A 26,495-nucleotide genomic window follows, 5' to 3' on the forward strand; every position below is an offset into this window, starting at 1 on the left:
TTTGGGAAGCATAAAACACAATATATACAGAGCTAATATATTGGATGTTTCTTTTTGACCGTTATGAGAAATCTTCGGCCGTAATGAGACTACCTTCGGCCGTATTGAGACTTTGGCCGTAATGAGACACTTGGGGATTAAAGGATTTTCGACCGTAATGAGACTTTCGGCCGTAATGAGATGTTACCCCGTCGCATACCTTGGAAAATGATGTTTGCAGTTTCCACTGTCATAGCAATACCTTCGACATGACTTACGCTGCATACTCGTACGTGCTGCTGACTTGATTTTGAGGTACTTTTGTATGAGTAGTTTGGTTATACTCTAGCCATTGTGACCGATCATTTAAAAAATTTCAATATACACTTCCCTCTCCACCGCAGATGTACATTTTGTGTGGATGCATTGGATAATTCAAACGAGTTATGGCTTAACATGTCACTAGCGTTTTCCTTTTGTGTTCACGGAGTACAGAATCGTGAAACTCACAAGAGTTCATGATGGCGCTCTGACACAGGCAAAGAAGACAGCTTCAACACTTATCTGTAGAATTCCAAAGTTCCTCGAACGAAGCTTTCACCGGCAATGCCATTCCATCCATTCATCCGGCTGCTCTCAACCGACCGTTAAATTATTATTTTGACCGTGCGTAGGTAGACTAGGTTTCTGGAAAGAGCACCCGAATATCGCGGGAGAACAGCGTGGGTCTGTGACATTCCACGTGACATTCTGGGCCACGTCAACAAACGTTGTCTACTTGTTTTGCGTGAGGTCTGTTTGACGTCGGAAGCGCTGCACCATTGTGACATTGCGACGTTTCAGTTGGTCACTAAATGACATTCAGACAACAGGAATATGGAGAATGATAAAGCGGAGGGTAGAAGAGTAAGGGATTAAGGAGTAGATTAACTGTAAACCTTGTAGCAGAACCCCCACGACAAATTAAACACTTTAAAGCTTCCCCCAATCACCTGTCAAGATGTTTCACTCATCCATTACTCTCCCTACTTCTGTTGTTCGTATCGTGTAGAAGGATACCATTCGATGACCCAGACAACGAATACCTAGAGTCCGGTCAATAATTCGGCTCTTGCCCATAATTGATAATAATTAATAATAATAATTTGGCCCGGCTCTGCTGTCAAATTTCACGATGACCGCCGTCATAAAGAACCCAGATCCGCACACCTCCTCAGGAAGCAAACTATGGCACTAGTGTCCGCCTCGTGAGCAGCAGAGTAGGGGTATGGGAGACACAGCGAGACGATTTCTTTTGTATTTTTGTACAAGAAAGAAAGCTTTGTATTTTAAACTTTAGTGGCTAGACGAAATCTTGGTTTACACTGGTCACACAAAATATCAGAGGTCGAGGTAACTCGTTACTGTAACTAAGTTCCTCTTCTTGGTAACCTGTAACTTAACTCGGTACTTTTGCGCCGTGGTAACTCTCAGAGGAATTCGTTCATTTTTCAGGGAACTTTGCCAAAGTAACTTAAGTTAAGTTCCAAGTTACTTTTAACTCGCTTTTCACTCACGTCCACATATTTTCTTGCTTTCTCTCCGGTTCCTTCTTGGCATTTCTTGCCATAAAACGTGATATTCAATCAATGACAGTATTTTATTCAGGAAGTCAGAGCCGCTGCCATTGAAATGAAGCTGAACCATTGTGCGTCCACAGGTGGTAAGATGCACTACCGTTATCTACTAGCTGGTGGTGAATTCCATGTGCTCACTGATCACAAGGCATTGACGTTCGCATTCAAGGGCAACCATTCCGGCTACTCCGAGCGAGAAACCCGCCAGCTGGCGTTCATATCTGAGTACTCCACGGACGTTCGCTACATTCCAGGTGTTGACAATTCGGCAGCTGACGTTCTTTCGCGCGTCCACGACATCCCGTTTCTGCCCTCTCCTGTGAATGCCGACCAGCTTTTGAAAACCCAAGCACAGGACGCAAGTAAAGGACCACCTAGTCGGCGCATCGTCTCTGCAGCTCAAGCCCGTCTACCTACCCGGCTTGGACGATCCCCTCTTGTGTGATGTGTCCACGCCCCGACCTCGACCATTCGTCCCCGAGCCTTTGCGACGCACGGTATTCGCCGAATATCACGACATTGCTCATCCCGGCGTGCGCGCGACTCATAAGGCCATCGCCGATCGTTACGTCTGGCCGGGAATCAACAGGGACATCCACAGGTGAACCCAGTCCTGCATCGCTTGTCAGCGGTCGAAAGTACAGCGCCACACAAAGACGCCTATTCGGCCGTTCCCGAGCCCAGCCGGCCGCTTCCACCATCTTCACCTCGATTTAGTCGGCCCACTGCCCATCTCTCATGGCTGCCGACCGATACCTTCTCACGGCAGTCAATCGATTCACGCGCTGGCCAGAGGTCGTCCCCATCCCCGACATAACCACTGACACCGTCGGTCGCGCCTTCCTTCTTGCCTTGGTCGCTCGTTTCGGCTGCCCTGCCATCGTCACTACCGACAAGGGCAGGCAATTCACCTCACGCAGCTTCTCATCCCTTCTTGCTGCTATTGGTGCCCAGCACATCACGACCACCGCTTACCACCCTGCCGCAAATGGGATGGTTGAGCGGCTACACAGGCAACTGAAAGCCGCCATCTGCGCGCGCCCCGACCCCACCAACTGGGTTGACCACCTCCCTTGAGTCCTCCTTGACCTTGAGGTCCTCCCTCAAGCAGGACCTTAAGTGCAGCTCCGCTGAATTAGTCTTCGGCTGCCCATTACGGTTACCTCACGATTTCTTGGAGCACCCTTCCAGGCACCCTCCCGCAGGTGACGACTTCGCCAGACAACTCCGAGATCACTTCCGCACCATCCAACCGGCTCCGCCTCGGCAACCTTTGTACAGAAAGATATTCGTGCACACCGACCTCAACAAGTCTTCCCACGTGTTCATCCGTGCGGACCACGTGAAGCCCCCGCTTACTCCAGTCCCGTATCAAGTCCTCTCCCGCGACGATAAGACGGTCACGGTCGACATCAACGGCCATCGTACAACGGGTTCCCAGAACCGGCTCAAACCCGCATATGTCAAAGCTATCACCTATACGGCGCAGCTCACCGTTCTGCCCACACGACACAAGGGCCGTCCGCCTAACCGTCCTCGACAAAACGCTGTCTCCTGGCGCTCTCCACTGGTAACGCACCAGTGTCTAAGGGGGGAGCCCTGTAGCGCAGCTATCTAAAGATGACGACGAGCGCTCAGCTAGGGCGAGCGCGAGGAGCGACAATAAACCTTCAGTTGTTTCCAAACCCTCGCAGGCCGCGGTAGTTCTTTCTTCTTCCTCCGCGTTGCCTGCCTCAACGTCATTTGTTTACAAACAGGGAGTGGTCTATTGTTGGACATAAACGAAAACGATATAAGCATGTTGCACTCCTCCGCAGTCAACTACTGAACTGCTCACGCGCGCTGCGCCTGCGTAATGCTATTTTGTGTCCGAAGTAACTTGGAAGTAACTCGTTCTTTTTGACGGGTAACTTCTCAATCTATGCAAAATATAAACGTTATTTTGCAAGAGATATTCCGACACTCTTCTAACTCTTGTAACTGTGAGCACGATACTCAGGCAGAGTGTAACAACTAGTGGGACAGTATGATAACAAGAGCATACGACGAAATAATTGATGCAAGGTCAAAAATTCAAACGTGTAGGACGACTCAAGGCGTCTGCTGGAGGGAGCGCACCGTGGTGAAGGCAAGACGTCAACAAAGACCAGTTTCCGCGGGTGACGTCACAAGGCCGGTGTGGGCAAAACAAATTAACAGAGAGTCCGGGACTATGAGAATAATGTGACACAGTTTGCCAGAAATTAGCATTCGACAACACCTGAGTCAATCTGCCATTACATACGGCAATCGGGAGTCGCGTTTGTGCGGCTGCCCACACAACAATGGCGTGTTTTGTTTGTAAACGGAAAGAGGCCTATATCGCTCCCATTTAGCAGTGCCGTATCAGGATAGACAAAAGAGTTCGGTCTATTCTTGCTCTGCATGCCTCAGAAACCTAACTTCGTATTTCCCCGCGGAATTCTCTCCTGCCAGGACCCTACTTTATGTAGAATCCGTACTATTCACCACCCTTGAGTACACTGCTTCAGTGTACCCCATGTGCTCCCGTAGCATCGCGTGCGCTCTCAGCACGTGGCTGAGCGTGGGCAAACAGCATGCCATCTGGTGATTCTCAGTGATTCCGCTTTCATCTACTACAGTCGTAACGCGTAGGATTCACGTCATCATTGTTTACCATAGAGATCCATCAAAATGTGGTCGAAATGCGTCCGCCATACGATTTGCCTACAGATTGCCGATTGCTTGCCGATTTGCGTGAACTGATGACGATGTCGCTATGCTTGACGGACACAGTTATGGTTTCGCTTTCCTAAGTTTCCCGAATCAGGCGGATACTCACTGTGCCTCACGATACCCTACGTCTTTCCACCAGGCTTACACCTAGTACTTCGTGATGACACTCTCCAGCATCACGAGCAACACCCCACTCTGCAAGGACCGTCTCGATACAATTACCGTTACCGTTGCCTTTACCATTATACCACCGTGCATGTCTCGATACATCACTGTCCTTTGGCCCTGACGCCGCAGATCCGTCACCTTTGCTCGCATTGTGGTAGACGTCCTGGGCCATGCCTCACGCTGACCTCAGCACCCTGCTATCATCTGACACGCTGCGACCTGTCCATTGGCGCTGCAGCACGATGCACGGCACACTACATCGCCAAATATCGACGCCCGCAATACTGCTATACTGCCTAGCCAAGCATACTACCACGACCCCAAACCGTACGCCCAGTCATCCCTCATCCGCGTGCCCTCGTCATTCATGTCTTTATGGTTTCGACGCGGATCCCAACCACATGGACCAGTCTGCACCTGAGGGAAGGAGTAATGTGGCGGCCCCTGGACGGAGACGATGTACAGTTCTTGCAACGTGCTACCATGCCGCCTCGTCACCTCTGGCAACGGCAACGTCCTGGAGTGAAAGCACGGGTTGAGAAGCCCCACAGCACATCCGGCTATACGGGCTATTGCATCAGTCACTTTGTAGCCCTACTTTTCCTCGATTATAATGTGTGAGTCACAAGTAGTTCAGTTAGTTTACTTCATGAAAGTTCAAACACGGCAAATCGTTGTTTATTAGATGTAAGCGCCGCGTAGCACCTGTGGCCAGGAGCGGCATACAGCAGGAAGCAGTGGCGGACATCAGGAGGAAGCGTGGGGCGAGGGGAACTGTACCAACATTCGTCCAAAAATCTGTTGAAAAACCTCAGCCGCTGGGAGCTTCAGCTTGACCTTGACTACCACCAAGGTGGGGTGCTCTAATCCGGTCGGATATGCCACTGGTCCCCGCAAGTCTATTATCGAAATAGCATTTTCCAATACTCCATATATATGTGTTCCAAATATAGCCCCAATTTTCGGACGAGTTGTACCTTGTCAGACAATTCATGTTACAGAATAGGAAGCTATTATGCGTTGAATAAAACACATACATAGCCTACTCCATGGTACTTCTTCAATCTTTAACGTCTTCTTTAACGTCTTCAATCTCACACCACCGTCATGTGTTAGGCATGTGGTCGAATTGGAAGAGAGAGGTATGTGTAGGACGCTGAAAAGGAGAGAGGCAACGGGAGGAAAGAAAAAAAATGCGAATACATAGATGCACCCAGCCCTCATACACTTGCTGCCTTCGTGTGTCCCCAAGGTACACATGTATAAAGGTTGTGTTCGACACATGCTTGAAATGCATTATTTTCACATCATATACTGTGGAGAGAGGCCGTGAGAACAAGTCACCATAGTGACATGACGAGATCGCGGCTCCCACAGGCAGACCGAGCACATGTGGCATTGTAACAAGGGAGAAGAAACTGCCTGAGAGAATATATGCAACAACAATCCGGTTTTACATGACTTACGTCACAGGAATTAAGTTACCAATTGCACAAGCAGGTGGGAATACGTATTGCACCAATACACACACCTTTGCATAAGCTATGTTTTACATTTGCTGCGAATGCACTTTCGGGACATGGACAATGGGTATTGAGGAGAGTCGTTTAATAGTAAATAGGTCGCGCTTTGTGTGCTGTACGACGTTCTGCATCGAGATAAGAGCCAAGGTCTTTGATATTGACATGCATGATCATTCAAATTAAACATGGCCAGAACATTTGGTAGTGACTTTCTTGGTGCAGTTTGATAGGAACACAACAGCCTATTTTTGAGACTTCGTGTTTGTGTCTGTCCCTTGGTGTTCCCTAGTCTCGGGGTTTTACATCATGCAAGCCTATACCTGTACAGGAAGGTAGTTGCCTCAGGACAGACGCCGCCGATATTTCGAACAGAGACTGTTCTTCTTCTGGCCTAGAAGAAGAACAGACTCTGTTCGAAATATCGGCGGCTTCTGTCCTGAGGCAACTATACCTTCCTACATCACTACCGGTTCGCTGGATTTCTACCCATCTATATCTGTAGAGATCATTTATTTGCATTGCCTGCCTGCGCACTGCTGATGACGGCCCAACAAGGCCGAAACAGCTGTCCAGTACTGGCACGGCGACGTTACATACATACATACATACATACATACAATTACAAACATTATACGTGCAGCCAAAGAGGTCCTGCTAATTGTTTTCCCCTTGACTGGCACACTACAATACACTTGACTGGCTTTGCACTGGGCTTTCAGAGGTGTCTTGGGACACCCTGACGGGAGGCATCACGTGCCACGTGACCTTCTGACGCCATCCGCTCAAACGTTGCCTGCCTGCGTACTGCTGATGATGGCCCAACAAGGCCGAAACAGCTGTCCAGTACTGGCACGGCGACGTTTGAATTACAAACATATATATAATATATATAAATAACTAAGTTCTGACATAGCTGTGGTGCGACGCATCAAGTGACAGTAGCTGAAGTGACGCAGTGTTTTTACGTTGTCGACCGTGCTTATAATAGCATTATTGCTCAATGGTTTCTGTAGCCTCCGCCACCTTGTTTCCAACGATGAAAAAATACTGATTGCTTTCGCTTTATTTGTTTGAGCAGTTGAAGAGACACAGAAGTACATGATAACAAAATCAAAATGTGTTTGTTTTCCAGAGATGTGTTTGTTTGTGTTCCAGAGATGCAAACAAGTCAAACGTAGGATGGATGACGGGGTTGCTGCGAAATCTATGGCATAGCAACATCGCCTTCTACGGTATTCTGGACGGTGCTGACACTAGCAACACCCCTGAAGAAGCCGCAGAGATCGTGGAATTTTTAAAGGTAGAGTTGTGACTACACCCTAGAAACAATACTTAACCTCAAACACCTAGCTGTGATCGGGTATAATGTAATCATCTTATGCGTCGTGAACTAATTTACTATCACGTGGTACTTGCTATAAATTCGGAGCGGGCTCACTATGCTTGTTTGCTCAGGCGTCTATGGGCGCTGTGATCAGCTAGAGCTGGGGGGACATTAATCTTGGAAATTTGTTCGGATTAACAATATGCCGAGATCACAGCTCAGCACTGTATGTGTCATCGGCAAAATAAAAAATACGTAAAGGAAAAGTAAAAATAAATAAATGAATAGGATAAAATCACAAAAATTCTAGAGGGTTACACCTACAAAAAAGAGCGATTGCAGTTGACCTTATCGTCGCCTTAATCAGTCTGTATCATGTCACTCAGCTACAGGCGCCCTCCGGTCACTTTCGAAAAGCGAACGTGTTACTGGAGCGGCTAACGTGTACTAAACTGCCGTGTTATGACGTGCAATTGGTAACGTATTGCAGTGCTTATGCCTGGTTGAGATGACAATGAAACAAAAGAAAAGATAATCCCAAGGGGAAAAACAACATCGGCACAAAGTCGGCCCAATGTATGGTGTCAGACTAAAAGTTGGCCGGCCCCGACCTACGTAAAAGTGACCGGGCCAAGGTTGGGGATGGACATTGACCTAACGCGGCCCGACTTAATCTGCTGGAAGTTGGGCCAACGTACATGGCCGACCTAAACGACATGAGGCCAATGTAGTGCCAGCATAAAACCGAGATGTATTGCAGCTCGGGGTCTCCCTGGCCAGCAATTTATTTTTATTGGTGGGCCAGCCATGGGCCACACAGTCATAGAGCAGCAGGCCCGACATTGGATGGACGTTATTCATTCTCAGTTGCCTTGCGGCGTAGGATAACTATTCATGATTATTTGTTTGTTGCTCGCATTTCCCAACGGACAGTGAGCACGCCGTTTTAAAGCACAACAATTTCCCACTCTGGACGCGGCGTTTCAAAGTGCAAGAAGTAGAGACAGAGAGAACCTTAAAAGCTCGCGATATGCCCGAGACCACTGGAATCAAACGCTCACAAAGAAAAACAATTGCATTTCTTTCCTGATGAAGAACATACTATACATACGTTGTCTCGCGAGCTTCCACAAATTCGAGAGTCCCGTTTGCCTGTTAGTCAAAATGAAGGATGTAAGTTATTAATTCGATGCGTGCACACACAACACTGCATTGTTGAATTGCTTGTCGTATTAACTCATCATGAAGATGACGTCTCTGTTTCTTAGTGCTTTTGGTTTGAGACATTCACTTGCCACATCGAAAGTTGAACTTATGCACTGCTACACGAGCCCGCGTTACCCACTCCCCAAGGTGACATACCGAGATTGGACCAAGCTTGGCAAGAGCTTGGCCTGCCAACTTGGCCTGTTTGGCAAGTGCTTAGCCAGCGATCTCGTTCCTTCGTACGGACCTGTCCCCTGGCGGACGGCTTGCCAAACCTCGCTCTGCCTATCACTATGCAACATTGCGCCAACATTGGCTGACCGAAGGGGTCATTGTTCAGCTGTCATCCGACTTTTTGGCAACCGTCGGGCATCGGCCATTGCTTGCTTGGGAAATCTCGTGATATGCATTGCTATTACAGAAAAAAGAACGACTGCGCGTTCTTTTCGGTGAATCTCTTCGTGACGACCACCCGATGTTGGCAGGACCATGCATGCCAGGGCTTTAACTACACGTCGGCAAGGTGTCACGGCGTGTTGTGGGACTAGCGTCCGTTGGCCAACATACTCTGTTAGTGACATTGGCCCATGCTTGTTTCAGGCATTCTTGGCCGATGAAGTCGTTTGCCCATCGACTGCCGATGGCCGGCCGATCATTGGTAGTCGGCAAATTCCCATTGGAAATGTCATGAATGTCATAGAGATGGTATTACAGATAGGCATGTTGGCCCACCGGTGTACACTGGTATATTCATGGTTATAATTACAGGAATTGCAGAAGCAGTCTCGCTCGTTCGCGGTTCCTGTGTACGCGTTCGCTGCTGTGACAGTCTTCTCGAGGTCGCCAGGGAACCGAAAGCGGATGCTAATTAACCACGTGCGGGAGCTGTTGAGGTAGGGATCCATTCTCTTAGTTTTGTTTGCGTGTGCTCTCCTTGACATTTGTTTCGGACATCTTTGCAGTACGGCGGATATCGATATTCTGGTATACCAGACATCGTACCGTAAAGACTTGGAAGATGATGAATGCGTGGCTACTGGTCCTGCACCCTGGGAGTTGCCGTATGCGCGCCGTCAACCGTCCTTTGTAAGTGAAGCACACGGTGTTAGAATGAAAATCAAAACTGCCAAACTGTTGAGAGGGACTGTGTATTCAGAATGACACGCGATTGGATTTTGACGTTGACTTTGATCACGTTGGTCAAAGACGTTGGTCACAAAAATAGCTTTATGATTTTTATTATGTATGTGGCGTACGCGTGTAGGGCTCATCAAGCTTTGTGGTGGTGACATCGCTAGATCTGGACGGGTTTTTGCACTTTCACTCACGTAGGATGGGCAGAAGCAAAATTGTTAAAAGAAGAGGGCCTTGGGGGAAATTCCTGATGCAACAATCTTCATTTCATCAATGACATGAATTACGTACACGTTGGGGTTGCAGGATAGCCAGTTGTATCGAACGCATCCGAGAATGTGATATCATGTAAGAGAAGTACCATGAGAAGTCTGTACAATGTATCGAGGTACACGTATAAGCACATTCGGGTCCACAATACGACGTTCACTACAATACTACCACACTCAGTCATATCTTCGGTCTGTACATATCAACGAACGACAGCGTATAGAGACATGGAGCGGTTATTTCAAGGTTCACGAGAGTTTTGTTTTTGGCCACACGGCAATAAGGACCTCGGATACTTATGCTGTGTACAGGATCGGCGCCATGATTCTACACATAAACAACACCCACGTTGCCATACCAGCCATGCTGCCGCTAAAGTTATGGGACGCTTCAAGCTGCCGCTGAGCGCCAGGGCGCTAGCAACCTCCGGCTGCAGTGGCGCTCTGGCGCTGCAGCTCAAACAAAAGCTATGGAACGCGGCCCTTAAGTGACTCCACCCAGCATTGTAGTCTGCTTCAAAAATAGAATTCACCCTGGCGTTTAGAGAGAAACAAAACCGATGTCCTATGTATAGTTGCCGTTTCCGTCGTGCAGCGAACCTCTTGCCGGAAGCACTCACGCAACGTATTGAGCCGGTCATTATGGCGTCGGTTGCAACGGGATCGAAGCGAGTACCCTTTCGAAAAAAGATTGTATCCTTCAAAACATGAGCAGGTCAAGTGAAGCAGCGCCGGGAAAAGGTACCGGATGATGTCAGTTGTGTTGCTTTCAGCGCCCTCTCGCTTCACATAAATTCGTAATAAATTCGTTCGTATAAAATCTGCGCAGTTTTGGAACGAGATATTTCGCACACATGTTCCTGACATCCTAAATTTTACGGATATACCACAAGCTTTGTGGCGATTCTGCTGCAGAGTCCCACTTAAGTGTCTACCTCATCCAAAACGTTTGTATGTGATCGGTACGGTTATGTCCGTGACCGCTTGACAGACTGTGCTTGGTCAAGTTTCTCTCCCAATAATAGCTTAGATATTAAATAAACGAGTTTTAAGAATTCGCATTCTCTCTGCAGCTAAGGAAGCCCCAGCGATAGTAATGCCATGATGACGTAAGCCAGGAACACGAATGTGAGCACCGCGTACGCTATAAGAAAAATGGGTGTGGAAAGGTGTGGTGGGTGTGGTAACTTCTACAGTTACCACCTAAGTCAACAAAGCGCCTGATGGAAGGTGTTAAAAGGGTGGTAACGTTCCCTGCTGCCGCTTTTTTGCAGGTGCAGTACAAAATGTGTGTAGGAGCGGTTATTACTGTCACAGAAGCAATCCACTTTCAAGGAGTGTTGCTTTCCCAGCATTGACAGTGCAATGGGCATTGAGCACATTGTGCACAACTAAGATAACTGCAACTAAAATTAATTTTGGGATTTGCGCTAATCTGTTGTGCCGACTGCGTCGAGGTAGCAGGTAGAGCTTTACAACATTTTAGGCACAACATATGCGACAAGTATTACCTCCTAAAAGGTGTAACTGCTCCACCCTTTTTAATAAGAGTGTAGTCTATTGTCTCCGAGGTCTTCTGCTTCGCGTTCGCACTGTAATATATACTAAGTGAAAAGTTGACGGTATAAATACGCAGACTTCCGCTTACCAGTGTAAGTTCTGACGCGAACGTTGCGTGGAACACGGTGTTACGCTCCTGGCTTACGAAGACGCCCGACGCTAACAAGAAACAACATTCCAAAAGCCGATCGCAGACTCTCTGCGACCTGCTGACGTCATCCCCCCCCCCGTACGGTCGCCAAGGGCCCTCCGGCCTCTTCTTGACTAGAGTATCAGGGAAAGGTAAAGGAATCGTTTTCGTTTCCGTTACGTTTCCGTTTCGGTTTTCGGTACCGCCCCACCTCCAGCTTTTTGTTTGCCTTCTTTCTTTCCTTTCCTTTTTTCTTTAAAAAAAGAGCATTGAGACCGTGACAAAACTTAATCCCTCTACGTTCTGAAGTCTATTTTGAGGACTCCAGGGATACATGCATACAAGAGACAACGTGTATTCAAAACACATATATAGCTACGTGATTTCTGTGAACAGCTAATATGAACATTGTTTCCAGGAATGTTACTCACGCTTGCAACTTCCAGGTCACCATAAGCGTATAAGAACTATGCTTCTTCTGGTTTGATAGTACATTTTAGTTTTATTTCTTCAGTTAATTTTAGTTTGCTTCATTGAGGTTTATTTCACAAATTTATCTACATGATAGGTAAAGAATTGCAATAACTCGGGTCCTGCGGTACCCGAAGTATTACCGTAAATTATTGTCGTTTCCGTTTCTGTTTCAGGTGTTCTAACTGTGCGACATCCGTTTCTGTTTCTGTTACGGTTACCTGCTATATTTCCTGTATAATACCGTTTCCTTTCTTATACCGTTTCTGTTACCTTTCCCTGCTAGAGTTGCCAAAGGGCGCCTACTGATGGGCCTTCCCTAAGTGACATTGTGTCAGATTTCCAGTTATCCGTCAACATCCGTCGCGCAGAAACAACCCCACCAATTCACATCGGTTTTTCTGCGTTATTGTCGGTGATGAGTGAGGAGTAAAACGGCGTTGCGATGTTGTGTGACATTATCCATGTTGTCGTGTTTTTAGGGCTTTTAGTAGAACGCGAGTAAAACGGCACTACAGTTTCGGAAAGAACCGCGACAGTCTAAGCTCAGTATTGCACATTTAGCATCCTTCCAACCGATTCATCTTTTGTCACATTTTCGCATTCAGTTTGACACCCAGTCGATCCGAAAGCATATCCAACTTCCTCCTGGAAAAGTCGAGGCCTTCGGTGTGACCCTCGTGGGCATCCGGATAGTGCTACTTGGGATGTCGCACAACGACTCAAGGCTGGCTCTCGGAAACAGAGAAGAATGTTTGGATTCCAAAAGAACGAGTGTCCCGAGATACGTAGGTACCCTTCTTTGAATGGGAATATGTATATTTTCACTTAGACATCGGTAGGGAGCGCATGTATAGTCTTGAAACGAACAGATTGTGCCGTCCTATACTATGATCCGTGATGCCTGATTGCTTGTGTAATCTATTTCCAGTTGTGCTCGTCTGACCCCTCCTCCGATGACGAATGGTTTGCGCGAAATCGCCAACAGATCCACGAGATATTCATATCGTTCCTGAACCGTTCCTTATCAATGCTTGTCTACGATACCAGCGTGTCTCTTCAAGTTAAGGTGACTGTTTCTTGCCAGTTTACGGGAGATGAGAAGGGCACAACGTTGCCTGAGAGTTTGGGAGAAGGCATGGTCTGCCAGCTGAAAACTGCTGTGTAACCGTACTCGCACCGGAAAGCGAAGAGGGAGAGGTGAAAGAGATACAAGGGGATTGAAGTGGAACAGGAGAGTGACAACCCTCTTGCTCTGAGACTTGTGTTGTCCCGCAGAGCTACGCACTACGAAAACCTTGCGAGCTAAAGTCAAACGCTCTCTATAGTACGCTAAGCGCCCCGTAACTCTGCATGATGTCATGTCTGAGCAACTGTTTCACTCGGTACATTCGTACAGCGATGACTGATACATAGCTCTACAGAGCACGGCAGGGCGATTCGAACGTCTTCGCCGTTTCCAGAACGAACAGGAGAATGTCTGTCATGTTTGTTACAGTGTGCAGATACAATCTGTAGATTCCTAGTATATATATATCGGCTGCGCCAATGTAAAGAGATCAGACCCTTCTTGTCCGTTCGTAGCCAGGGTCAGCACTCTCTGCTCGTGCCCCCTGTCGCTTTATTCCTCGTTCTCTTCGGTGCCCTACAATCTATATGTAACGTGTTTTTGTTCGCTTCATTTCAGACCTGGTCTAGCCACATAAAAATAGGCAAGTGGTATGAGAAAAAGGCAAAATCCAAAGCATTGCCTGCACATGCTCTTTCGCCTGGTCTTGATTCCTTTATGCGGAAGTATTTAGTGAACAAAGTCGAGCTCAGTTTATTTGGGCTTCCCATATCTGAATCTGGATTCTGAAGATTATTTTCACAAGTTAACGGCATCAGGGCTTAGAGGAGCTACGTTTCATGCAAATGACGATGAACAGTATCATGCTTTCTCCGAAACAACTTGGGAACCGTCTGCTCTCGAGTTTTAGTTAACCTTATCACTTAGTGATAAGGTTAACTAAAACTCGAGAGCAGACGACCCAAGACCCTCGTTTATCTGGGTCAGGTCTGGGTAAGTGACACTTACCCAGACCTGACCCAGATAAACGAGGGTCTTGTGTACTTACACATCTGGCGTTTGTGTTCACTTTTCACTGTATTTATTGAGATTGTTCAATGTATTAACTTGTGTATTGTTATTACTACATTATTAGTATTACGATTATTTTGCATTAAGCACGCAGTACAACCGTGACATGCTTCTGATCTTTACGAATTAACTCATCGGCTGCACTCTTAAAAATAGAACTTCAGCGCATAGCACACTCTTAGCTACCCACCATCTGGAATGACATCGCTCTGCTTCCTGGTTTATTAAAAATGTGAGGCTTACGTATTTTTGACGCACTTAGGGAGCCTTAGGTAACGGCCCTAGCTCTACCCAACGCTCTCGGTGTGCTCTGTCTCTCGTACTCTGGTGGCTTTAGCAAACGCTGTTTTAGAGCCAGGAGCGCGATACGCGCCCCTGCGAAGTTTCCTAGGCGGCTCATCGGTTTTCCGGCCTCCCCTTCCGCCGCACCATACAGAGCAGGAACAACACTTTCGCACTCCGGCCTACACACTTAAAAAAAAAAAAAAAGAAGGTGTATTTTAACTCCTTTCCTTGCCACATATATCACTCCCTTTTTGGAGAGTACGTTTACTCTCGCAAAGGAGTCTCCTCTCCTTTATTACTTTATTTATTATTATACTCCTTTATTACTTTATTACTCTCCGGTATACTGGAGAGTAATATTACTCTCTGAAGAGTCTGAAGGGAGTGAGGGGACTCCTTTTTGAGAGTAAACGTACTCTCCAAAAAGGCAGTGATATATGTGGCAAGGAAAGGAGTTAAAGTACACCTTTTGTTTTAAGAGTGTACTAGCTGGAGCGCGAGAGTTCATCAAGATCGCAGCACTCCGGGAAAGGAGCGACACCCTCCAGTAAAAAGGGGTTCGCTCCCTGCGCTCTGGAGCAGCTAGTTAACGCCCCCTTGTGTAGTGATGTAGTGATGCTAATTATAACAAAAAGGAATAATTCCCCGCGGTTTCCCCAAATCAGGAATGATGACGGTATAATTATGTGCAATGGTTAGCCTTCACCGTGCTATGCGGTGAAGTTCTCTTTTAAGAGTGTGGATCACGCGAGGCATTTCTTGTGACCAAATAAGGGCGTGTCAATATCGTAGGAACAGGAACGGACTGCGGCAAAGCTACAAGGGGCGTTCAAGGTTGACAGAGTTTTAGATACAATGGCATATACGGGAAGGAAACGGAAGTACGTCAGTTTTCAAAGCATTCACCATACACATCTAAACACTGCTGCCATCGCCGTGGCAACTCTCTCATGCGTTTGGCGTAGAAAGAAGTGGGCTGCTGTTGTATCCACTGCAGGACATCTCTCTTGAGGGTTTCATGTGTGGAACGTCTTTACTCAATCAAGGTGCTCTTTAAGTGGCTCAAACACATGGTAATCGCTTAGAGCTAAATCCGGCTTGTAATGTCCATGGAGGGAAGCCTCCCGGCGCATTTCGGCCAGGTTTGCTATCGTCAAATTTTCCGTTTTATAGGTCGCGCACTGTCATGAAGAAGAATGACCTTTCCGGACAACATCCCGGGCCGTTTCTTGCGAATTGCGTTTCCCACGGCACCCTTTGTCAACGTGGCGCGGTACTGGGCATTAATCGTTATCCCATTGCTTCAAGAAAACCACACGCATGACACCCCGCATGTCTCAGAAGACGGTTCCCATGAACCTCTTGGCACCAGCTGCATCTTGCCTTTCTTTGGAGGCGGGGATATTCGATGCTGTTGCCCTTTGTCTCTGCGGTAAAATGATGCTTTCAGGTTTTATCACCTGTGACGACTGATTACAAAAGTTCATCACCCTCAGATAGAAAGCGGTCCAGCAGGTGCTCAGAGACTGCCGTGCGCGCTCCCTTCCGGTCCTCTCCTTCATCAAACCGTCTGCACTATTCGTACACTCTTTCCCTTGACATCGTTTATTGCCCATACTGGGTCTGTAATCTTTGCAAAATCTCAGATGGTTTCACGTATTCCTCCACAAGAAACTTAACTATGCATCGCTGTTCCACTGCTACGGTCACAACGCCCGCTGCCATAATAGCTGCCCCTGCTGCATGTGCAGTGTTGCACATACAGTGGACCTGGGAAGTATTGCGCTTAGGCACGGTTTCATCAACGCTGGTTAACTTTGAACCAATATCAAGGGCTGCTAAAGCTTGAAGTTTACACTGAATTCTTTTTACAGACGTTAGTTGGCGACGTGATGAATGTTTCAGTGACAATAACTTGCTTCAGAGAAGTATAGTTAAGCGTTACATTCAAGTTAAGGGACCGTCGACCTCGGTTGAAATGCTCATCGGCGTTGGTGAAACCGGGCCTTAGTCTTCCGAAAGCACTCACTACTTTTTTCTCGAGAGAAAGTCGCGGTCAACCTTGAACGACCCTTGTGATTCATATACGAACACAATCCGCATTCAAAATTCTGGATACCCACAGAATCCTGCAAAATCGTAACAATCACAGAATCGTTCAAAATGTTTCTAGATGTTCTTGCGTGCGTCTTATTGTGTGTCTCTCTCTCTTCCTATGCAGATGTGCCTAGCCAGAAAGCAATATGGGTTTGTAGGAGGCTGGGTAGTACGCGACCTGCAATGGGGCTTCCCCACTGAGTGTGCCGGGCATCAAGAATACGATGGTCTTCTCCAACGCGTGCACTCGATGAGACAAGTGTTGGACCAAAAGCTGTTCAGCGACACCTGCCCTGTGTACAGCGATTACAACGAACCACTGATACCGCAATAAAATATAGTACAATGCTAAAATGAGTCACTCATTCACATCTGGCTCCCAGCTCGCAGGTAGTTGTTCTCGTCCACCAAGCTTTGTGGGCTGTTTATGCTCCGTCGTATAGCAATCATAAAGAGAAAGGCTAAAAGAAAGGGGAAAGAGGCTGGGGAGAGAGAGTTATGAGGAGAGCAAAGGAGTTGTACTGAGGCAACACCAGTGATGGCCAGTAGTTAACTACATGTAGTTAAACTACTAGTTAAACTACCTCATTGTAGTTAAAAAGTAGTTATCAACTACTTGCAGAAATGTAGTGGCAACTACTAGTTAAACTACTATTTTAAGTAGTTAACTACAGTAGTTAGGTTACTGAAGACGCCAACTACTTCCGATTTTGCCGCTAGCTTTACAGCACGATTGTGCTTCCGACTTTAACTATGTGCTACTGGTTTGATGAGAACGGAGGCGCAGAGCAATTGTCTCGTGCATGTGTACTAAATCTTCACTTTTAATGCTTGTCTAGTGAAGCCTCATTTGCTGTGAAATAATTCTGCAACTTAGTTTATCGCGTAGGCACAGAAAGAATCTCGCCGCAAGCTTTGTATTTGACGATCGTTGCAATGGCTTGAGCCAAAGTTTATCATTGCTTGTGATTCATATTTAGGTGCCCAAGAACACTACAAGGGATTGGTGTTGATGGACAACGTTAAGTAGTTATAGATGTAGTTAAACTACATTGCAGTAGTTAAAGAAGTAGTTTTAACTACTCCCCTGAAAAGTAGTTGAACTACTAGTTAAACTACTCAATCGCAAAGTAGTTAGTAGTTATAGTTAAACTACTGTAGAAGTAGTTAGTAGTTATAGTTAAACTACTGTAGAAGTAGTTAGTGGCCATCACTGGGCAACACCCTTGTTGCAGAACTCTCAGAGGGCAGCACAAGAACGGGGTTTTTCTTCTTCTTTGGGAAAACGTTTTAATGTAAGACACATTGTCATCGTGAATAAAGGTATGAGGTATGTTCGGAAAAGGAACGTGATATGACGAGGAGGCTTGGGGCTCTGGGAAAGACATCGCTGCGACAAAGCCAGGACATAAAAAATTGGTGCCGAAACCCGGGAACGCTTCACGAACGGAGTCTTTGTCTGTAGTGATCTACTGGTTGTTGGATAAAGAGAGCCCTACGATCGACTATGGAACGTCTCAAGGTGAAGAGGACGTCGCGAAGGAGACAAGCTACGAGGCTTGTGGGAGAAGCCAAGACTGCACTGAGCAGCACTCCTAATGATCGGAAGACCGTCGAAAGCTTGTTGGAACGTCTACGCGTGAACCTTGAAGAGCTGAAAGAGATCAATTCCGAGTTTGAAGGTCATCTCAAGGATGATGAATTAGAGGTGGAATATGAAATGGCTCTGGAATACGAAGAAAATTCTATAAAGGAAATGTCTAACCTACGTGTCGCCTTGCAAGAGCTCACCTCAGTGTCGACGCCTGCCACTCAGGTGGCCGCTCCAACGAATGTGGCACTACTTGGGACTCAGTCTGCCGCTCACACGCCGTCGCTTCATGGCAATCACGCTGGGACCCGTCTGCCAAAACTTCAACTGATGCGTTTCCGAGGTGACCTATCGGAGTGGCTTCCCTTTTGGGAACAATTCAAAGGAACCGTACATAACAATAATAACCTTTCACAACCAGAGAAGTTCTTCTACTTAAGGTCACTGTTGGATGGAGCAGCTGCAGCCGCCATATCAGGTCTACAAGCTTCGGAGGTGTGCTACAACGATGCCATTGAAATCTTGATGGAAAGATTTGGAGACAAGCGTCGCATTGAAAGGCAGTACCTTACCAAACTGAGGACATTGCCTCCAATTAAAACTCACAAAGATTTTCGAGGGCTTAGGAAGCTATATGATCAAGTTCAAGCAAACGTGCGAGGTCTCAAAGCACTGGGTGTGGAAAGCAGCTCCTTTGCAACAATGCTGACAGATACTATCCTTTCAGCGTTGCCTACTGAAATGGCCATGGAATATTATCGTACTGAGAAGAGAGGCCAGCAGCTTGGCACAGCAAGTTTGGAAGGCAATGGAGACGAGACCAATGCCGGAGTGAGTACCGCTGGAAGAGAGATTGTTGGAACTACGGAGTTAGATCGAATTCTAAAGTTTCTCCTAATTGAAATCGAAAGCTTTGAGCACCTCAAGTTCAATGGATGTGCCTATGACGACAACGAGATGAGAGGACATCAGAGGCAAGGTGATCGACAGAATTCAAACAATGGTGGATTCAAGACACGACCGGCAGCGTCAGTTCTCCACACCACTGCTCGGGAAATGACCAACGATTGCATATTTTGCAACACCTCGCGACACATAACGGAGCTGTGCGACGCAGACATCCCGCTGGCAGAGAAGAAAACTACTCTTGCAGCTCAAAAGCGATGCTTCCGTTGTACGAAACATGGACATCATGCAAGAATGTGTAGGAAGAAAATAACCTGCTCTGCATGCGGAGGAAGGCACGTAAGGACGATGTGCGATCCTTTGTGGAAACCAAGTGAACAGACAAAAGTGAAAGAAGTCGTCAGTACTAGCATGCACACGAGTGGGACTGGCGAAGATGTGAAGACAGGTACTGTCGTCTTACTTCAAACGTTCAGGGCATGGGCCGTAGCTGAAGGTCGCAGTCTATATCTCAGGGGAGTCATTGACGGCGGTAGTCAACGAACCTTCGTGCGCCAAGATATTGCCAGAGAACTGAATCTTCCTTCTGCCGGAGAAATAGACGTCACGATAAATACTTTCGGGAACAGGACTTCCAGAAGGGAGAAGCAGCGTCGGCGTTTGGTCAAACTGTGCTTACGCAGTCAATACGGAGGGGAAGTACATGTCTTTGAAGCAATCGAGGTACCATTCATTTGTGAAGATCTTGTGACATGCCCATTGGATAACGAGGACGTGCGTACTTTTCTTCTAAGTGAAGAGAAACTAGCCGATGAGTGTCGCTTCTCAGGGGTACGGACAGAAGATGGAATTGGCGTGCTTTTAGGCTCTGATCAAATGTGGAAGATCATGACGAGGCAGGTGCGGCAAAGCAATGCCCAGAATAATCTTGTTGCCATCAACACTGCTCTGGGTTGGACTTTTCAAGGACCGGTATCAGTTAGATCTTCACTCGAGAACAAAGACAGCACTCTAGTTTGTGTGCTTCGCACTGATGCCACTCACGAGGCGTCATTACAGATGTTCTGGGAAATTGAGCATCTGGGTATTACGGACGGAAATAGTAATGATGAAGGCGACGACAAAGTTCTTTGTCAATTTAAGGAAACCGTACAGAAGGTTGGCGGAAGATATGCCGTCACTCTACCTTGGAAGAACGATTTCGTCCTTAACGATAATTTGGAAGTAGCCGAGAGTCGGCTGAACGGACTCCTAAAAAAGCTAAAGAAAAATGGTTTGATGGCAGAGTACGACGCTGCGATGAGGAAGTACGCAAGTGACGGACATGCGGAGAAGGTACTCGTCGAGTCAGAGAACGGCAAACAACCTCAGCAAGTCTATTACATGCCGCATCAAGCTGTGGTCAAACAGGAATCAGAAACCACAAAGCTTCGTGTTGTCTTCGATGGATCCTCGCATGCACCTACCGTAGCTTCACTGAACGATTGCCTGGAAAAAGGACCCAGTCTGAATACGGATCTTCTGCCGGTCTTGATACGTTTCCGAATGTACCGTATCGGTCTGGCAGCAGACATTGAGAAAGCCTTTCTTCAGGTTGAGGTCCAAGAAAGGGACAGGGACGCTTTGAGATTTCTGTGGTGTCAAGATGGTCCTACGGAAGATATTTCTCAGAATCCGGTGGAAGTATGGAGAATGAAACGTGTACCCTTCGGAACGACAGGGAGCCCCTTTCTTTTGGCGGCCACACTGAGACATCACCTAGACAACGTCAAAGGGAATTTCCAACGGACGGCACGGCACATTGTCAATAGTTTCTACGTGGACGACCTATTGACGGGTTCATCAACGGTGGATGGAGCAATAACGATATACAACGACGCTTCATCTATCCTTCAGGAAGCTGGCATGAATTTACGAAAATGGATTTCAGACGCAGAAGAGGTACGAAAACAGTTTGGTGAGCAAGACACCAACAGTAGACAAGAGAGGACCCTGAGTTGCAGGGAGGATCGGAAAGTCCTCGGTATACTGTGGGACACGTACGGTGATACTCTCAAGGTATCAGGCAAACGCATGCTAGAGGATGGCGTAGCGCTCATTAGCAGTAAACGCGGAATTCTGAGCGCAGCAGCGAAGCTGTTTGACCCTCTGGGCATGCTCTCTCCGTTCAGCATTCGAATCAAAATGCTGTTTCAACGTTTGTGGGAGGAGAAGCTTGATTGGGACACGCCTTTGACCGGAAATATACAAGAGCTGTGGCATACCTGGTGGTCGGAGCTGCCAAAGTTGGACAACATCGCACTAAATAGGTGTCTCGTTCCAGACGGAAATTACAACTTCAAGTATGAGCTTCACATCTTCAGCGACGCTAGTCCTTATGCATACGGAGCCTGTTTGTATTTAAGAGCCATTGCAAATGGAAGAACAGCGAAGGTCGGGTTTGTGTTTGCAAAGGCTCGGGTGGCGCCTTTGAAGGCCCTAACTTTACCACGACTAGAGCTTATGGGCGCCCTGTTGGGAGTGAGGCTATCAAAGAAAATAACTGAAGCTTTGACGCGACTGAAAGAAGTGACCTGCGTATACTGGACAGACTCGTCAATCACCCTTTGTTGGGTACGAGGTTCTCCGTTACGTTGGAAACAATTTGTAAGAAATAGAGTTATTGAGATCCAGGAAAAAAGCGACGTATCAGCTTGGCGATTTTGTCCTGGGAAAGAAAACCCAGCTGACCTATTGACCAGGGGGGAGTCACTTGAAACGCTTGAGAAGTATGCTCCATGGTGGGGAGGGTTCTGGGAACGTTTGGTAAAAACAGTGAAAGGGACCCTCCGGAAGACACTGGGCCGTAACAGATATGGGTTTGAAGAACTGACTACAATCTTACAGCAAGTTGAAGCAGTTGTAAATTCAAGGCCACTTACCTATCTTGGTGACTGCCCAGAAGACCTTTCCCCTCTAACTCCCGCACATTTCCTGACGGGAAAGAGACTCACGTGTTTGCCAATGGCTCCTATACCAACGCCGCGATCAACGAGTGCACAAGTTAAAGCTAACTGGATAAAGCACGAGAGAGCTATTGACAGCTTCTGGAAGAGGTGGCTGAAAGAGTACTTGCTACAACTTCGTTCAGCTCATAGTTGGAGTGTACATAAGTCTTTGCCAGTGAAGGAGGGCGATGTGGTGTTGATCAGCGAAGAAAAGGTTCCTCGACACATGTGGAAGATGGGAAGAGTTGCTACTGTGTTTTGGGGGCGGGACAAGGTGGTGCGGGCCTGCGCAGTGAAGCTGCCAGACAAAACAGTACTGCGACGACCGGTGCAGCTTCTGTATCCTCTCGAAATGGTGTAAGGGTCTCATTGTGCTTTTTCGGGGGGGAGTATGTTGCAGAACTCTCAGAGGGCAGCACAAGAACGGGGTTTTTCTTCTTCTTTGGGAAAACGTTTTAATGTAAGACACATTGTCATCGTGAATAAAGGTATGAGGTATGTTCGGAAAAGGAACGTGATATGACGAGGAGGCTTGGGGCTCTGGGAAAGACATCGCTGCGACAAAGCCAGGACAACCCTCTCCCAATGTCCGAAGTCCGGGAGGCGCCATGATCGATAATCTGGATTCGGCCGGATTCGGCCACTGTCTTTCTACGTGTGAAGGCCAGGTGCGTTCGGCACAATGCTATCCAATCCAATGCAACTTGCTCCCGCTTTCGCTGGGCTCCGTGTGTGTAGTGTGAGAATAGTGTTTGTTTTGTCTCACATCACCTGTGCGCTCGCATTCCCTAGGGAACTACTATTGCACGGTTTAAACTTTGTGCTGCGACATGAAAGAAGGGCGCACGGAACTCGTAGGAGACATCGTAACACGCTAGGCCTACCGTATCAATCATGGCGGCTCCCATGTTGAGATTCCCCCTTCGCTGGCTTCATTTCTAGTTGTTATGGGAGTTCTATGGTCGTAAAGCTGTCGCCACACTTACCCGTAACGCGCGATTGCGTGGCCCATGTGGCCGCCAGCGTCACGAAGTGACCAACCTTCTATGATGTGTTCGAGGCATGTGGATCATTGCACAGATGCGCCGCCTCTGGACGGTGGCTCGGCAATAGCGGGGTATGCTCTCACCACCTGAGGTTATGTCTCTGCGCTCTCTCCCAACGTGCGCGCCGGCCACGAACGATTGCGAACGTGAGAATGCACGTTTATCACGTGCACTCTAGCTTGCCGCGATAAAAGGGACAAAGAAGTGTCAAGAGTGAGCTAAGACCTTGACGTAATTGTTTTCCATTCTTTTTAGACGAACAGCGAAGTTCAGGTCTGTGAGCTTTCTAAAAAAGACAAACACTCTTGCTCACCCACAATAAAAAACTACAAATTCTCTTAATCCCGTTGAATAGAAATGCATTAGAAAGGCTGTGATACAACCTCATTTTCAGTTTTTGATTTAAATGCTCTGCACGGGATAGGCGAGCATTCCATTCACTCAATCGTAACGTTAGTGCAGAGTAGGTAAATGCAGTGGTGAAACGTACGAGAATCTGGGGTCACCGTCGAGAGGAGGCGTTTGTGCGGGATTATCCAGTGCATCGAACCCAGTGTGGCCGCTTGTTAGCGCTCACGCCTCTGCGGGTCACGCGATCGCGCGTTACGGTTAAGTGCGGCGAAGGCTTTAACTGCGCTGCTGTCGGCTGCCGTCGGAGTGTTTATACTCGAGCGGCAGTGAACGTGCACAGTCAATGTGTGCTCTGGCATGAGCACGCTGCACGACCGTTGTCGACGCTGCACGAGCTACACTGTTTGCCCTTTACGGTATGGTAACTCGAAACACCGCAGGAATGTGTTCGAGGGGTGGTAAAAATCGATGCCTCCTAATCTCTTCCGTTTTCATTCTACACGTGTATGAATTCTAGCAGTCGTGATTTCTATTCATTAGACCACTGCTTCTCCACCGTATTTCCGAGGGTCTTGTCGTACCAGTGCTCGCCCAAAGACACATAGGCCTTGGTATTCCATCGAGCTAATCTCATCGGTATGGGCATCGATGTCACACAACTGCGGTCTGACCGTGGTCTGACGCTGGTTGCAAGAGAGCTCGTTGGCTGTGGAGGCGTTGTAACGAGAGCAAGGATGAGACTGGCGTCTATATGGCAGTCATCTTTGTCCTAGTGTGTTTGGGCATGGAGAAAATGGCCGCTACGGCCAAAGAATCTTGCACTTTCACGTGCATGCAACTACTTGAAGCGCAGAGTGGAGGATGGTCTACAACGGAAGCGAAGGTAACCCCTCGCCCAGCTATGGTACCCAGGAGCACGACGTTTAGAAGGGTACGGCTTAACGCCCTCAGTAACACGCAACAGAGTAATACCCACACGGCCTAATTTAGTGTTGTTTTTGTGAAGTGCACTCCAACCAAGCGAATGTCACTTTCAGTACGTGCTTGCTACACCTGTACCTTAAGTCAGTGTCACTTAAACAATGATGACAATTACGATAGGTAATAAACGACGGCAGAACTTTTACGCGTGTGCCATAATACCTTGCTCAGAACGATTTTGTTTGATTTAGAAATATGTCCTGCAAATTTTCCAACATTAAACAATCTGGTCTCAAACATGTGCCACAACAAAAATGACCGCCGCGAAGACCGTGAGATCGCGAAGTTCTGACAGGCTGCTAATGAGCGTAATAATATGTGTGTGTTTTTTAGGTTGTCACATTGTACTAAAATAAAATAAACACGCTGTTGAAAATCATTGTTTAAAAATGTTGCTGTGTCAGGGCATCTCGCTTTTTCACAATATTTATACCTCTACCACAAAGCCTGCCGTCGAGGCTACAGTCGGTCACCCAAGAGAAGTAAAGTGAGGTTGGGGAACTCACTAAATCATTAGTGCAGTTTCTGCCGAGTGTCACTATAAAAGATGTCGTGTGACAGCACACGAATGACACTAAGTGCAAGTGCCACTCGTTGAAAGTGACACTAATTAGTCTGTCTCATAGGGGTATAAGGCTCCAGTTTCCCTCTGAGTAAGTCGTCTCCCGTCACTCTGTTTCCTGCATGTCGCATATTTTAATACATCAGCTGGGCTCCATCATCCCAAGCTATTGTTAACCATGGCTCGCAGTTACACAGGGCGTTTATGAGGAGAGTTTGGTCTTCGAGAGGAGATGTAACTGTAATCTAATCTAATTGGGAAGAGCTTATATCCAGCCGGGTTATTTTACGTCACACGATGGCCGGCACAAAGGCCTCATACTGCCGGATACTCATGATTTTTGATCGAACGTTTACCGAGAACACATACTTTTTTAAACATAACTTCGTCACTTTCTATTGCGCAGGATGTTTTTTGCAGTTAGTTTGCGTTGGGATTGATTGAAAAGTGAGCACCGAAAGGTTACCTAAGATTTGTTTGGCAGCTGACGACTCCTTAAATGCTAAGGAGACAACGCCAGTGGGCGGCCTCATCACGACATTGACGTCAGCTCAACATCAAAGAAAACATCAAAGAATGGCCCAACTCTGCTCGTGAACAGCTCTGAAGGAGCGGGATTTCCTATATGCCAAAGTTATCCTGCGCACCGTATATTAGTTTAGTAAATTGGAATGTGCTCACGAAGCAGACTTGTACGGGGGTATTTGGAGTATTGTATTTAAAATACTGTATTTTAAATACAATTTGCGGTATTTTGGTACTCTACTCAATACTTTTTGTTTTGTGTAATTGCACTCTATTTAAAATATATTTTATGGTATTTTCTACTCAATACTCTCATTACATATTTTGGGTCTCCCTCTCAAACTTTCTGTGTCTGGTCTTTCCATTATCTTGCTTGTTCAGTGGAAATATCCTGAATCCCTCGGACTTGAACCGGATAGTGACTCTAGACCCGGACACTGGCCCTTCTTGGAAGTCTCCATATAGAGATCTTGCCCTGTGTGTACTAATCTTTGGCCAGTGAGGGTTCTATTATGTGTGCCCTGACGCGCTGACGCCGAATTCTGACCTCGCCGAGCAGGGATCTGCTAGCAGTTTGCTTTGTTCTGGGTCACATATACTTAGTGGAGTCATGTGGTATCTCTGTCATCTTTTTGGGACTTGTGTTTAGATGATTCCTATCACACAGCGGCGGGTAGCGTAGTGCGCAGGGTTTAGGTGATTCATGTGACATAGCGGCGACTTGCAGCATTGACGAGTGACCGGCGACTTTTTGCGTTCAAGGATAAATAGTATCTTAATTGTATTTCAAATTGTATTAATTGTCGTATCTTAAATACATTTTTGAGTATCTGGTACATGTCTGTCACGAAGGCAACCGTGAATGAAGTGACTGACATAATGTAGCTGGCCTCCGATTTTGCTGCTTC

The 26,495-nt window shown here is 47.2% G+C and overlaps 2 protein-coding genes across 2 annotated transcripts in view; both read left to right on the top strand.

The window, feature by feature from the left end:
- The window catches only part of LOC135389267 (uncharacterized), a 62,405-nt gene extending 45,433 nt beyond the window's left edge, over positions 1-16,972 (top strand). The window contains exons 6-11 of the mRNA XM_064619332.1: positions 7,178-7,322; positions 9,321-9,445; positions 9,515-9,638; positions 12,725-12,904; positions 13,048-13,185; positions 16,763-16,972. Of these exons, the coding sequence (XP_064475402.1) occupies positions 7,178-7,322; positions 9,321-9,445; positions 9,515-9,638; positions 12,725-12,904; positions 13,048-13,185; positions 16,763-16,972 (922 nt within the window). The remainder of the gene's footprint in view (positions 1-7,177; positions 7,323-9,320; positions 9,446-9,514; positions 9,639-12,724; positions 12,905-13,047; positions 13,186-16,762) is intronic.
- Positions 16,973-18,145: 1,173 nt separating this feature from the next.
- On the top strand, positions 18,146-22,483 carry LOC135389268 (uncharacterized). Its single transcript, XM_064619333.1, has one exon. It carries the CDS (start codon positions 18,146-18,148, stop codon positions 22,481-22,483), a length of 4,338 nt encoding a protein of 1,445 aa, XP_064475403.1.
- The last annotated feature ends 4,012 nt before the right edge of the window (positions 22,484-26,495 follow it).

This window comes from Ornithodoros turicata, chromosome 3 (assembly GCF_037126465.1).
Source record: "Ornithodoros turicata isolate Travis chromosome 3, ASM3712646v1, whole genome shotgun sequence".
NCBI classification, from domain to species: Eukaryota; Metazoa; Arthropoda; class Arachnida; order Ixodida; family Argasidae; genus Ornithodoros; species Ornithodoros turicata.

What these genes read in the sequence shown, in the direction of transcription:
- LOC135389268 (XM_064619333.1), top strand. Translation starts at nt 18,146, where the DNA reads ATGGAACGTCTCAAGGTGAAGAGGACGTCGCGAAGGAGACAAGCTACG.